The sequence below is a fragment of the Emydura macquarii genome, unplaced genomic scaffold, assembly GCF_026122565.2.
Source record: "Emydura macquarii macquarii isolate MOO-44397 ecotype Brisbane River unplaced genomic scaffold, CSIRO-AGI_Emac_v2 contig_2473, whole genome shotgun sequence".
Lineage (NCBI taxonomy): Eukaryota > Metazoa > Chordata > Testudines > Chelidae > Emydura > Emydura macquarii.
Window position 1 is genome coordinate 24,614,991 of NW_027132610.1, and position 13,442 is coordinate 24,628,432.

Here is a 13,442-nt window from a genome sequence, read left to right on the forward strand (position 1 = left end):
CAACAAAACAGAGTGAGGGGGGATTTGATAGCAGCCTTTGACTACCTGAACGGGGGTTCCAAAGAGGATGGGGCTAGGCTGTTCTCAGTGGTAGTAGATGACAGAACAAGGAGCAATGGTCTCAAGTTGCAATGGAGGACGTCTAGGTTGGATATTAGGAAAAACTTTTTCACTAGGAGGATGGTGAAGCACTGTAATGAGTTACCTAGGGAGCTGGTGGAATCTCCATCCTTAGAGGTTTTTAAGGCCCAGCTTGAGAAAGCCCTGGATGGGATGATTTAGTTGAGGTTGGTCCTGCTTTGACCAGGGGGTTGGACTAGATGACCTCCTGAGGTTCCTTCCAGCCCTACTCTTCTATGATTCTATGAATTTTAGGGACCGAGATTTGAAAATATTGGGGTTACCACTTTGGACCTCTAGGGATCTCAGCTGTCTGAAGAAATATGAATGAGTTGATCCTGTGAAGCTCTTTCACATTCAATATCAATAGACACATTGATATTTAGCCACAGAGCATTTGTGTGTATACTCTCAAGGTACAGTTGTATACTGTAAATAACTTATTATGGAGCCTTAATAGAGAATATATTTAGCTGCACAGAGACCATATTTTGTGCCTGAAGTTTATTTTGTTTATGCTGCAGATTAGAGAAGCTATTTTAGGATGTTGTTTTAGAGTTTTAAAGTTGTGTATTGGCACTAATTACCACATTTCTCCAGCTGGAAAAAAAACCTGGTGTCTCATGTGCAGGCCATCAGGTGACAAAGGACTTTGATCTTAAGTCCCAGTTTCAAAAGGGATTTAAGCACAGACCAAAGGGAGTTAGGTGACTAAATAATTCAGAGGATCTGGGCTTAGAAATCTAAATCCTGTTGACTCCCAGTGAGCCTTAAGCTTCTAAAGTACCTATGTCACTTAGGCACTTTTGAAAATTTTACTGAAAATTGCTTCTCTCTCTATGAACTTGTAGCAGTTTTAAAGATCAATATCTTACAAAATATCAATGATTTATAAAAATCCATTTTTGGTACGAAATAAGGACATGTTTTCATGACAGGTTCTTCTAAAAAGAAATAGCAGTTGTTGGAAAGTTGCTCAGAGGTGTGTAACATTCAGATTTGGGATAGTAACATTCATAGGCCTAGTAATGACTGTGGTTCAGGCTCGAATGGCGTCTGAAAGAAGTTGAATACCTTTGCCAAAGGGAAAGGTACCTGAGGATGATGATGATAAAGAAACAGCGAAAAGCCCGAATCAGAGCTCAATATCCCAGAAATGTGGGTGTTTCTAAAAGAGTGCTGAACCTGAGCTTGAGACTATCTCTAAAGGGAAGCCATCCAGACAAAGTTAGAATATTCCTTCTTCAGCATCTTTTTCCTCAAAATGAACAAAAAGAGAGCTATAAACAAAGGGCCTATCCTGCTGTGCTTGTTGCTCCATGGGCCTCATTCAGCACTGGACTGCATTTTGTGTAGCCATTTACACTGTGCACAGTGTAAAACTCTCTCATTTGGATTGGGTGGCAGCTTACATCCAATGTTTCACACAATGAGTACACAAGGCGGTAGAGAATCAGGGACCAGGTCTGGAACTCTCACTGTCATAAGCCAAGGTCTCACATGCAGAGCATTCACATAATCAGCTCCAAAGGGGAACACCACGCTTCAGTTTTATTACAAAACAGATAATCTCTCTAGAAGATTGAGTTGTTCGTATCCCTTATTAGAGGGAGTAGCCTTGAGGTGCTGTTGCTGAGAACACACTGTAGATACCCAAAAACTCCCCCCCCCCCCCTTGGATAGAACAAAATAGTGCTTCTTGGCCCTCTTAGGAGTGAGAGAACAAGAGAGGAATGTGCCAAACTGTCTTTGCTGGGTCCATGATGTCCTCATTGATGGAGAGGGCCACCAGAAGGCTGAAAATGCCTAGTAAACTGCTTAGGCACAAAGACTTTCTCAAGCTGAATCTGTAGCTCTGCAGCCACCCTGTGCATAAGCTCTTGATATTGTGTAAAGTCATCTGGTGGAGTTGGAAAAGATGGAGTAACTGCCCCATCCACTGAAAACAATGAGATTGCTCCCAGAACCATTGGATCTGGCTCACCTTCCCCTTCCAAATATTCCAAGGGGGTTGGTTCTGGGTGATGGCAAATAGGACTCCTGCATTGTTCCTGTGTATCTAAGGTAGGGCTCCCAGTGTCCCCAATATTGCCAGTAGGATGGATCAACTGGCAGAGGAGGACCCCAAGGCAAAGAGCACCCTCTATCCCTTGCCAATTGTACCTGGTCAGAGGACAGAACCCTGATCTTCAGGGTCTCCTGTCTTGTGCTACTTCTGCCTGATCCCTTATCTCCAGTGAAACCAACAATTCTAATGGTTGCGTCTCCAGGCTGGCAGGGGGAATGAGAGAATGTCAGGAGAGTCTCCTCCTCTGATGTATCAATGCTCCAGAATAGAGTCAGTCTTCATAGGAGGGGTGAATGCAGATAGGGAAAAGTTAAGATGTCCTCCAGGGAGATGTAGGTCTCAGAACACCCTGGGGCACATGGAGAGTCCATTGGCAGAGCTGTCAGAACTGGAGCTTCCCTGGTCCCCATAACAGTTGTCTCCTTCTGGGGCAGCGACACTACCAGACCACATCGGCTTTAGAAGTGGAAGGGAGCACCCGGAGATATTAATCCTGAGCCTTCACCATCAGAACTGATGTTGGAACCATCAGAGCCATATCCTCGTGTGTGTCCTTCTCCTGTGAGGAAGATTTACTCAGGCCAAAATCCTTAGTGCCTGTGTGTGCTGACTCCCCTAACTTTCATGGTGTCAGGGATCTTCTCTCTTCGGGGCAATTTTAGAGGAAGATGGTTTGTCCCTTATGTCTGTGACAATGCGCCTTGCTATCATGTGACAACTTCTCCTTAGACAGTCTTCGTCTCCATTCCCAACTGCATGCTCAGGGGGCCGCTGCCTGCTTGGTGAGACTGATATACCAGTAGGGCAGATGGGCGGTTCGTCCCCAGGCCGGATCTTATTGGGGTCTTCTCCCTCTCCATGAGATGTTTTGAGTCTCAGTTCCCTACCTGCACAAGTTCTGGGAGGAAAAGAGCAGCAGAGCCTCACCCAGGCAGTAGAGCAAACATTGACGTTTGTCACACCCCGAAAAGGAGTAAGGGCAGGAAACAGTGTTTGAACCCTGGGCATAATCCCAGACTTCTTGCAACAGAAAGGTTCCTTGGATAGGGAAGAAAATGGAGAAAAACACTAAACTATACTACAGAAAGTATGAAAGACTATGAAAGACTATTAAAGCTACTAAAAACTAACTATATACAACATCTTACAGCAGTGACAAGAAAAGGGGGAAAAAAAAGGAGTTGAGGACACTAAAGACTCCAACTCAGACATGTGGCAGTAAGAAGGACCTGCCCGCACCACTTTTATGCCCTCAGTTCAGAGTACAAAGAGAGCTATGGCATATGTGCAGGCCAACAGACAGTGCTAGCAAAATATTTCTGGACTCAGGCACATGTGGAAAACACATAGGGACCATCACGAAGAATCACGGGACAATGATAGACATGCGAGTGCAAAAACACTGGACAGATTAACTCAGGTAGGGTTTTGCTGTGGGGATGCTGACACCTGGGCTAGGCTCACTCAGGTGCCCTGACTTAGGCACCAATCTCCCGGGTTAACTGCACAGCACAGGCATACCTTCAAAGGCTATGTCTACACTGGAAAAAGGTGTGTTTTAACATATATTAAAATCGGATTGTAGAGAAGGCAAAATGTATTTTAACGCATGTTAAGCTGGTGGAGGTAAAATTTGGGCTCCTCTCCTAGGCCTTAAGGCCACTATGCAGCAACTGACTGGTGTAATTACCAGCTCAGAGAGACACAGCTGCTTGCTTCGCTTGAGCTAGCACCTAAAAATAGCAGTGGCAGAAGCTTAGGCTAGCCACCCATGTACAATCCTGCCCAATCCCTCAGTACATATTCAGATTGCTAGCCCAAGCTGCTGCAGCCACGCTGCTACACCCCCAATGCATGATATAGGAGAGATCTGAATATGGGTCTCCCGTGCTGCCAGAGAATGTCCTAGTGGACCATGGGGTATTCTGATGTGGAATTATTTCCTGTTGAAATGGTCCCAATAAATAATTGAAGAATAACTGGAGTGGGAACTAGTCTCCCACATCATAGATGACTGCCCTAACCATCAGACTGTACAGTCAATTTGTTTGGGCTCTCTTCTTGGCCCAATGACTATTCACGGTCATAAATGACCATGACTTGCCACTGTGAAGTGTATAGCAAAATAGCACCCCATAAAGGATATCCCATTGCTCAGTGGTTACGGCATACTCCTTCCATCTGAGAGTGCTCTGTTCAAAATTAATCCCTGAACTGGGGAACTGCCTTGATTATAGGTGCTGGTGCAAATACACACGTATGAATTCCTACTATAGACATGCAAATATACTATTTTTGCTGGAAGAATCTATCCCTGATTGAAAAGTACAGTTACTTACCTCATAACTGTTGTTCTTCGAGATATGTTCCTCATGTCCATTCCCAATTTAGGTGTGTATGCTCACTACATGCGCTGCTGCGGGAAAACGTTTTCCTCTTAGTGGTACCTGTACGAGCCAGCTCTGGCACTCCTTGTAGTGGCGCACACGTGCGCCCGCATATAGATGCCACCGGCTTCCCCTCCCTCTCAGTTCCTTCTTGCTGGAACTCTGACTGAGGGGAAGGAGGCCAGGTGCAGAATGGACATGAACACCACCTCTCGAAGAACCGTTATAAGGTAAGTAATCATTCTTTCTTCTTCAAGTGCTTGCTCATGTCCATTCCCAATTTAGGTGACTCACCAGCAGTGTCTCCAGAGGCAGGCAGGAGTTCATGGATGTGACCTTTAATGCACCGCTTTACCGAAGCCAGCATCGTCCCAAGCTTGCTACATCAAAGCGTAGTGGGACACGAAGGTGTGTACCAGTGACCAGCTCGCTACCCTACAGATGTCCAAAATGGGGACGTGCGCTTGGAAGGCCACAGACGATGCCTGTGCTCTCGTTGAGTGGGCTGTCAAGGACACCGGAGGCGCGACTCTAGCCCGTGATCCGCTTAGAAAGACGCTGCGAGGAAACTGGTAGACCTTTCATCTGATCCGCAACCGCCACGAGAAGCTGTGTAAAGTGATGGAAGGGTCTAGTCTGGTCGATGCAAAAAGCCAGGGCCCTCAAGTTGAGAGAGTGCAGACGCCTCTCCTCACTGGAGTTGTGCAGTTTGGGGCAAAACAGACAGGAAAATCTCCTGATTCAGGTGAAAATGGGAGACCACCTTATGCCCACACCTGGTTTTTTTGCCTAGCTGGACCTTGCCCTTGTAAAACACCATGTAGGGTGGTTCCAATGTTAATGCCCTGATCTCTGACACTTGCCTGGCGGACATGATAGCAACCAGAAAGGCAACCTTCCAGGACAGGTACGTAAGGGAGCACGAGGCCATGGGCTCAAAGGATGGTCCAGTGAGTCTAGAAATGACCAGGTTCAAGTCCCACAGAGGAAATGGCTCCCTTATCGACGGGAAAAGCCTTTCCAGACTTTTGAGGAATCTAGTCATCATTTCATGTGACAGTGTTGTACCTCCCAACAAGGGGTGGAAAGCAGATATGGCTGCCACATTGACCTTAACTGATGAGAAGGCCAATCCTTCTTGCTTCAGGTGGAGCAGATACTCCAAAACTGGTGAGATCGATGCCTCTGCTGGGGACATGCTACAGTCAGTCACTCAGCAGGTGAAGTGCTTCCACTTAGCCTTATAAGCCAATCTGGTTGATGGCTTCCTGCTCTTCAGGAGCACGTGCTGAACTTGGGTTGAGCAGGCCTGCTCCTCCTTGTTCAGCCCTGGAGCATCAAAGCCATCAGCTGGAGGAAGGCCAGCTCTGGGTGGAGCAGGCGACCTTGATCTTGGGATAGAAGGTCCAGGCACAGCAGTAGGGTCCAATGCCTGGGTCCCGCCAGCTCTACCAGCATCCCGAACCAATGCTGTCTGGGCCATGCTGGTGTCACAAGGATGACCTGTACCTTGTCTCTCTTCACCTTCAGGAGGACTTTGTGGATCAAAGGTATCGGCAGGAAAGTGTACAGAAGTCCCTCTGACCAAGGGAAGAGAACAGCATTGGTAATGGAGCCTTCACTGTGGCTCTGATGGGAACAGAGGTGACAGCACTTCCTGTTGGCCCCGATGGCAAAGAGGTCCATTCGGGGATTTGCCTCACCTTTGGAACATGCAAGCTTCCACCTCCGGATGGAGGGACCACTCGTGGTGAGAGCAGAAGGACCTGCTGAGACGGTCCACCAAAGAGTTGTTGATCCCTGGGAGGTGAACAGCTAGCAGGTGAATATTGTGGCTGATGCAAAAGTCCCAGAAGGGCATGGCCTCTACACATAGGGCAGGGGATCTGGCCCCGCCCTGTCTGTTGATATAATACACAGAGGCTGTATTGTCCATGAGAATCTGCACAACCCTGTTGGCAAGATGTGGTAGAAAAACTGCACAGGATAGACGAATTGCCCAGAGTTCTTTGATATTGATATGTAACCCCAGTTCCCCTCAGCCCCACGTGCCCTGGGTCTTCAGGGAACCAATGTGACCTCCCCATCCCAGGCATCGGAGAACAGAGTTACCAATGGCTGGGGTGCTTCATAGGGCATTCTCAAGAGGACAAGACTGGGATTCAACCACCATACCAGGGAGATAAGTATTTTTAGAGGGACCATAAGTATCTTGTCCAGGTGGTGCCTGACCGGGTAATAGACTGACGCCAACCACTTCTGGAGGAGTCTGAGGTGCAGCCTAGCCTGGGGAACCACATACGTACAGGCCATCATGTGGCCCAGGAAGCTGAGGCACACCCTTGCTGTTGAGGGGACGAGCCGAAATGCGGGTAATAATCTCGGTCATAGCCCGGAATCTTTCCTGTGGAAGGAAATCTTTGGCCCTGGATGAGTCCAGCATTGCTCCGATAAATTATCTTCTTTGTGCAGGGACTATACCAATTTCCATTCGTTTATTAGGAGGCCTAGCGCTTGACAAACACCTCAGGTGATCGAGATGCTGGCCTGGACCTGAGACCTTGACCTGCCCCTGATGAGCCAGTCATCCATGTAGGGGAACACCTGCACTCCTCTCCTCCTGAGGAAGGTTGCTACCACCAACATGCACTTGGTGAAAACTCTTGGCGCAGTCAAGGGGGAGCACTGCAAACTGGTAGTGGCGGTGTCCTACCATAAATCTCAGGAACCTCCTGTGACCAGGGAATAAGTCCTGGTGCACCTTAAAATCATCCATCGGCACCGCAGATGAGGATCCTGCGACTGCCTCATCCAGTAACGATGAGGAAGAGGCGGTACCTGGGTTGTGGGAAGGGCCTCTGTTCTGGGTGGGGTAGAACCCCCGGGGCCCAAGACGTGCAAACCTTCCTGGTTTGAGTCCATGTCCAAGTGCAGCACCACGCTCTGAGGGATAGAGGACTGCGGCACCGAGGTGCCTCTCACAGAAACAGTCTGCAGAACCCCAGAGGGGAACCCCCAACAGTATGGCCATCGTCCAGGTCATTGGCCATGCAGCCATTGGTGATACCATGAGAAAACTAGTCACAGGAGCCGGGACTTGTGTAGTCTGGACAACTTCATCACTGTCTGAGGTTGAGGTGCTGATATCTGATGGCCATGGTGGCGCTGTCTCTGAATACCTCGCGGTGCCATGTGAGATGCATTGTTGACGCACCAGCACTGGAGAGCTGCTTGAGGAACCCAAACTCTGGGTGTGACCAAACTGGCTCTTGTCCTTGAGCTTTCTATATGGGCTAGGTAAGCGGGGTCGCAGTGCTGGGGAAACGTACTGAGAGTCCGGCAAACTGTCTTGCTCTGTTCCATAGCAATGCTCTGCTCAGTGCCGGTCCTCTGGGGAATGGTGACAGGAGCCTAATCTGGCAGGATCTTGACCCAGAGAGTGTGGTCTGGACTCGGGGGATCACCTGCGCACCGGTGAGCAGTGCCTTGATGATGGGGACTAACAAGCAGATCTGTCCCTTGATAGACTGCCCCGAGACGCCAGTGCCAGATCTCGGTGTGGCGCTCTGCTGTCCCTTGGTGTCTGCGGTACCGGCATCAGCAGGGCGTCCTTCATAGCTTGGATGGCCTCTGGAATCAACGGCACCAGTAAGCGATGAGGGCTTCTACCATTATCCAGAGTTAGTGGAGGGCCCAGTGCAGAGGTCGATGCTGGCTGAGGTGAGTGACCCTTCTGAGGAGAGAAGGGTTGTTGGCCCCAATGCAGGTCTCGCCAGGGTCCCCCTTAGCCTTCTCCGCAGGAGAGCATCCACGTTCTGTGTGGATCTTCTTGGACCTCTTCTTCAGAACCGGGGAGGGAGATTGGTGCCAGGCAGATGAAATGGGCGCCAGAGGGGCAGTGTGTGCTGAGGTCGTCGTGCTCGGCCCAGTGTCTAACCTGCTGGGCTCTGAGACAGGTCTAAGAGCTGACTCCATCAGAATGACCCTGAGACAAATATCCCCGTCTTTCTTTTTTCATGGGTGGAAACGTTTACAAATCTTACCCCCCTGACTGATGTGGGCTTCCCCCAGACACTTTAAACAACTTTCATGAGGGTTGCTCCTTGGCATAGGCTTCTTATACTAAGTGCAGGGTTTAAAACCCTGGGGAACAGGCATGCCCTGACCCTGGGATTCTAACTACTAACAAACTAGAACTAACTGTAACCGAACAAGTAACTATATACACTAAAAACAATGAACAAACTACTAGGGAGACGAGAAGAACTTGCGAAGGCAAGAACGTTCCAGCACCGTCACTGACGGCAAGAAGGAACTGGGGGGGTGAAGCCGGCAGCACCTATATGCGGGCGCATATGCATGTTGCTGCAGGGGGCACCAAAGCCAGCTTGTACAGGTACCACTAAGGGAAAAAGTTTTCTGACACCAGTGCATATGGCCAACACACACACACCTAAATTGGGAATGGACATAAGCAAGCACTCAAGAACTAGAATAAACTATTCCAACAGAAAGTGTGGTTTAACTTGTTTACAAATAGGGGTTGATACTAGTGCAGCTGTATTGGTGACTGGCTACAGACAGCTGTAACCATGACAAATTCCCTGCATAAAGAAGGCTTCATTAGTGTTGAGGATTTTAATAGTTCATCAGCACAAAGTGGTATGAAGCTACTACTTTAGCTCTTAGTCCTTTTCATATTTAGCTCATTAACAACCTTTTAAAAAGGAAGTTTAAGTGAAGCTGCAGCAGAATTTCTAGTCTGCTGCCTATGCCACAGACTCCAGGAGCCTGTTGCAGCAGAATTTAAACTGTTTGCTGCATAGTACGACATGTAACACTGGCTGAGAGTTGCGTGCCAAAAGAGCTAAATCCACACTCCATATTCTCAGTAAAGGGTAGGAAACTAGGAATTATCCTGATCTCAGTTCTTTCCTCACCTCCTGAGAAGCTGAGGGCCAGCCTCACATCTCAGAAGAGGTAGTTGACCTCATATTCAGAAACATTGCTATCTTCTTCGAGGAGACCAAATAAAGGGAAGGTCAGTCTTGAAATAAATCTTAGGGAGAGTTGTTGGACTGGAGAGAATGGGGTTGGGGCAGGGCAATTCTGAAGCTACTGGATTTGATGTCAGCTGCAAGGGTCAGAGCTCAGTACAAGTTTGACAGAAAGGCCAGAATGTGCTGGTCCAGTGAGGATATAGTTGAGGTCTTTATGGATGATGTTTTGATAGGAAGGTGAAATCCAGTTATTAATTATTTGTATTATCACAGCATCTGGGAATCCTAATGATAGATCATGTGCTGCACTAACACAGAACAAAAGGACAGGTCCTACCCCAAAGATCCTAGGAGGCTATGATTGCTGAAGAAAGGTATTCAGCAATAAATGGATAGAAGGGAATTAAGATTAAAGATTACAGAATGTGGAGTAATAAGTGGATTCTGTAGGATAAAGAGTGAAATTACAGAAATGAGAATAAGGAATAAAGGAAGACTGAAGAAGAGATTTATGAGAAGGAAACAAACAGGAAAGGAGTGACCTGGGAAGTGAGAAAAAGACAACACAACAGAAAGAAAAATGAAGGAAAAAAGGAAAGGAGAGCCAAAGTATAGTATAAACATTTTAGAATTTAATAAAAATCTGCGAGGCAAATTTACAATAGAATATATACAAATATTAGCATATATACAATTCTCTGCACATACACATTCTTTGAATTTGTGTGAGACAGCTTTTGATAGTATACATCTCCCTCCCGCCCTCTCACCCACCCAATGGAGGCTGCTATCATCCCTGCCAGGTCTAACATTTTTGCCTTTGGAATACACCAGATTACTGCAAAAGTAGCAGGTATTTTCAAAACATTTTCAAACACGATCCACCCCTTGACACCTCTATAACTGTATTACCCTTCCTACATTACCCTAGACCTCCTTTGCAGAGGTCTATAGGCTGGTCAAAAGCTATCATACAGATCAATTTGCACCTGGCACCCGTGCCATGAAGAAAGCTCAGCCCACCTCAGCCCCTGCAGCAGATCCAGAAAGAGCAGAGGGAAATGAAAGGATTCAATTATTACAATTAATAAAAGCTTTTCACAGGGGATCCTACCACTCTGGAAGTTTGAAAGCCACAGACCTAGTTCATCTACCTGCCAATAATGTTTGTGTGGCACGCAGAGATTTTCCATCAACTCATCTAGTTATTTGCCTAGTTTTACAACAGGCTATAAAAAAAGCAATAGCGAAGTCAATACAAACTAAAATTTCACCGACACTTGTTTATACTGCTTTATATACTATACACTGACATGTAAGTACAATATTTATATTCCACTCAATTTTATTATAGGGTTATTTATTATTTATATTATTTATTATATATTTATTATTAGAAAGTAAGCAATTTTTCAATAATAGCGTGCTGTGACACTGGTATTTTTATGTCTGATTTTGTAAACAAGTAGTTTTTAAGTGAGGTGAAACTTGGGGTATGCAAGACAAATCAGACTCCTGCAGTAGTCTTGAAAAGTTAAGAACCACTGCTTTATACTATATTTTCCTACTGCTTTCTGAGGTAACAGATTGTTGACATGGTGCTATGAATATTCTGTGTTGGGGGTAAGGGTAGGCTTTATTCAAGATTTTGGAGATCAAAATCAAAAGCAGATCCCAGTAGCATTCCTATCTACAGTACTGCTGCCTTTATTAGATGATGGATTCACACCTTCATCCATTTGGATACGAGTTTCCCATGGCAAAGATTTTGAGCGGATGAGCCAAATTACTTTTACACCTTAGGCTGCTTCAGAAGCAAATGGATTCTAAGGGTACTTTGGCTCAATGGCAACATAACTGCAGTCAGATGCTTTTCCTTGCTTATGCTTGAGTCATCTATACATGGGCTACTTTCCCACCAAAAGGCATGATGAATGGTGGTTTGGGGCAGGAAGACCGATGAGACAGAAGTTGCTTGTGCATGTCTCTCAGTTATCAAAACATCTATGAAGTTGTGAGTGTAGGAATTATTTTTTCACAACTTACATAGGATTCAGGTTGAACTTCCAGTGACTGCTACTAGCCTCAATTCCACAAACAGAAAAACTAATTTATGTTAAATGGATTTTCTACTTTAAAATTGTGTGACCACAGAATCTGCAAAAAATTAAACCCAAAAGCAAGTGTGTACAAAATAATTTATTACAGCATAACATATGTTGGCATTATTTTACAGTGAGTTTTTCATTCAACAATTTTGAATCTGAACAGATGACACACAAAGGAGACCATTTTAATTAGAACAGTTTATTTGTCTTAATAAAATCCCCCTTCATGAACTTATATTAGCCTGAGAGAGGCTAGTTAATATTACTGAAAATATTTACATTGCAGTGAAATAAAAACAAACAATCTGATTGAATGATTCCATTATAGTTTCCAGAAAATGTATTTTCTGTACAAGCCACAGTATATTTAGGTTTTGATAGCAGTTCTTGTAGAAGGCAAAGCTGACATGTGTAGCCATTTTGTCCAGCAATATTATGCTTTAAACAGCTATGTTATGTTCAGACTTTCATTTTGATGTATTGTACGTTTTTATGCATTTATTAGTTAATGCACCAGAACACAGAATAAGAAAAAGGTTTGTTGTGATTTGCAGTCAGCCTATTTGTGCTCCCTTAAATAGTTTTTAAATATAAAATGCACTTAACTACTAATTGCTTTATAGTACTTAAAGCAATAGTATTTAGGCAAGAGAAGTAGTAAATTTATCAGCCATAAGTCCACACCTAAGACTTTTCATGGAGGTATACAGTAAACTTACCAGTGAATTTTACAATGTAGAGGAGAACCATATTCCCCATTACTGTACCTTATGCATCTGCCCAAAACTGGAGTAGCTTTTCCAAACCAATAAGTGGGAATGAAAAAAAAAAAAAGACAGGCAGCCAGACAATGGTATCTAAACAGTATCATATTCACTATTATTTCAGGGAATTACATGTACTCAACTGTTTTTAAAATGTTAAACCATTAAAAAAATGTAAGGAAATAATAGCTATGGAACACAAGGTAGATAGAAAAGTTTTTGAAAACTCTTACCATCACACCTCCATATCCACCAGCATGAGTTCCATATAAGACACAGAACAGACAAGAAACATGCAAACAGCCAACATTTACAGTTATGTGCTTTAAAAGAAACCAAAATAACTAAAATTAAAGAAACCAAAACAAACAGAAAAAGATGACAGGGGATGATTCAAGCAGCACTTTTTCAGTCTTAATGTGCTAAAATCTGCTCAACTGATAATTTCATTATCAAGAAATTATTGTATGTACTTCTGCATGTAACAACACTTAGGTGAAAGCAATCTTTAATGTCCATAATACGGGGATTTTGTTGTTAAAAGACTTGAAACAGTACAAGAATAAACATGACAAATGTTAATTAGAGAGAACGTTTCCATAAATATTGGCAGTTCTTGTTGTTTGAAAAACACGCTAACAACATACTCCATTTTCATTTAACCATCCAAATATTTCATTTTATACCTGTAAGATATAAAAAAGAAAATGCATCTTGGAAAAGTAACCCCAATCTGCATCCAGCCAGTCTGTAGGTATAGTCAAATGTTTTATTTGTACACTACTTCAAATTTCATTGGACAGCACATCATGGTTAATGGCTGTATGGTTCACTGATGCAATGCTACTATCATCCTCATTTGTGGCAGGCATAAAGGCAGACGTAAAAGGAAACAGTTTATGACATGCTATCCGATACTCTTCATATTGGGTGTGGCAGCTTCCGAAGTTGCCATCAAGCAGTGCCTCGAAAACCTTTGTTAAAGTCTAAAAAAA

The 13,442-nt window shown here is 44.8% G+C and overlaps 1 protein-coding gene across 5 annotated transcripts in view; it reads right to left on the minus strand.

Annotated features, from left to right (window-relative positions):
* Positions 1-10,366: 10,366 nt before the first annotated feature.
* Positions 10,367-13,442, minus strand: part of NAA16 (N-alpha-acetyltransferase 16, NatA auxiliary subunit) — a 104,091-nt gene continuing 101,015 nt past the window's right edge. For all 5 annotated transcript variants that reach the window (XM_067563178.1, XM_067563179.1, XM_067563177.1 and 2 more), the window contains one exon: positions 10,367-13,433. In XM_067563178.1, coding sequence (XP_067419279.1) covers positions 13,233-13,433 — 201 coding nt within the window. In that variant the 3' untranslated portion in view covers positions 10,367-13,232. The remainder of the gene's footprint in view (positions 13,434-13,442) is intronic.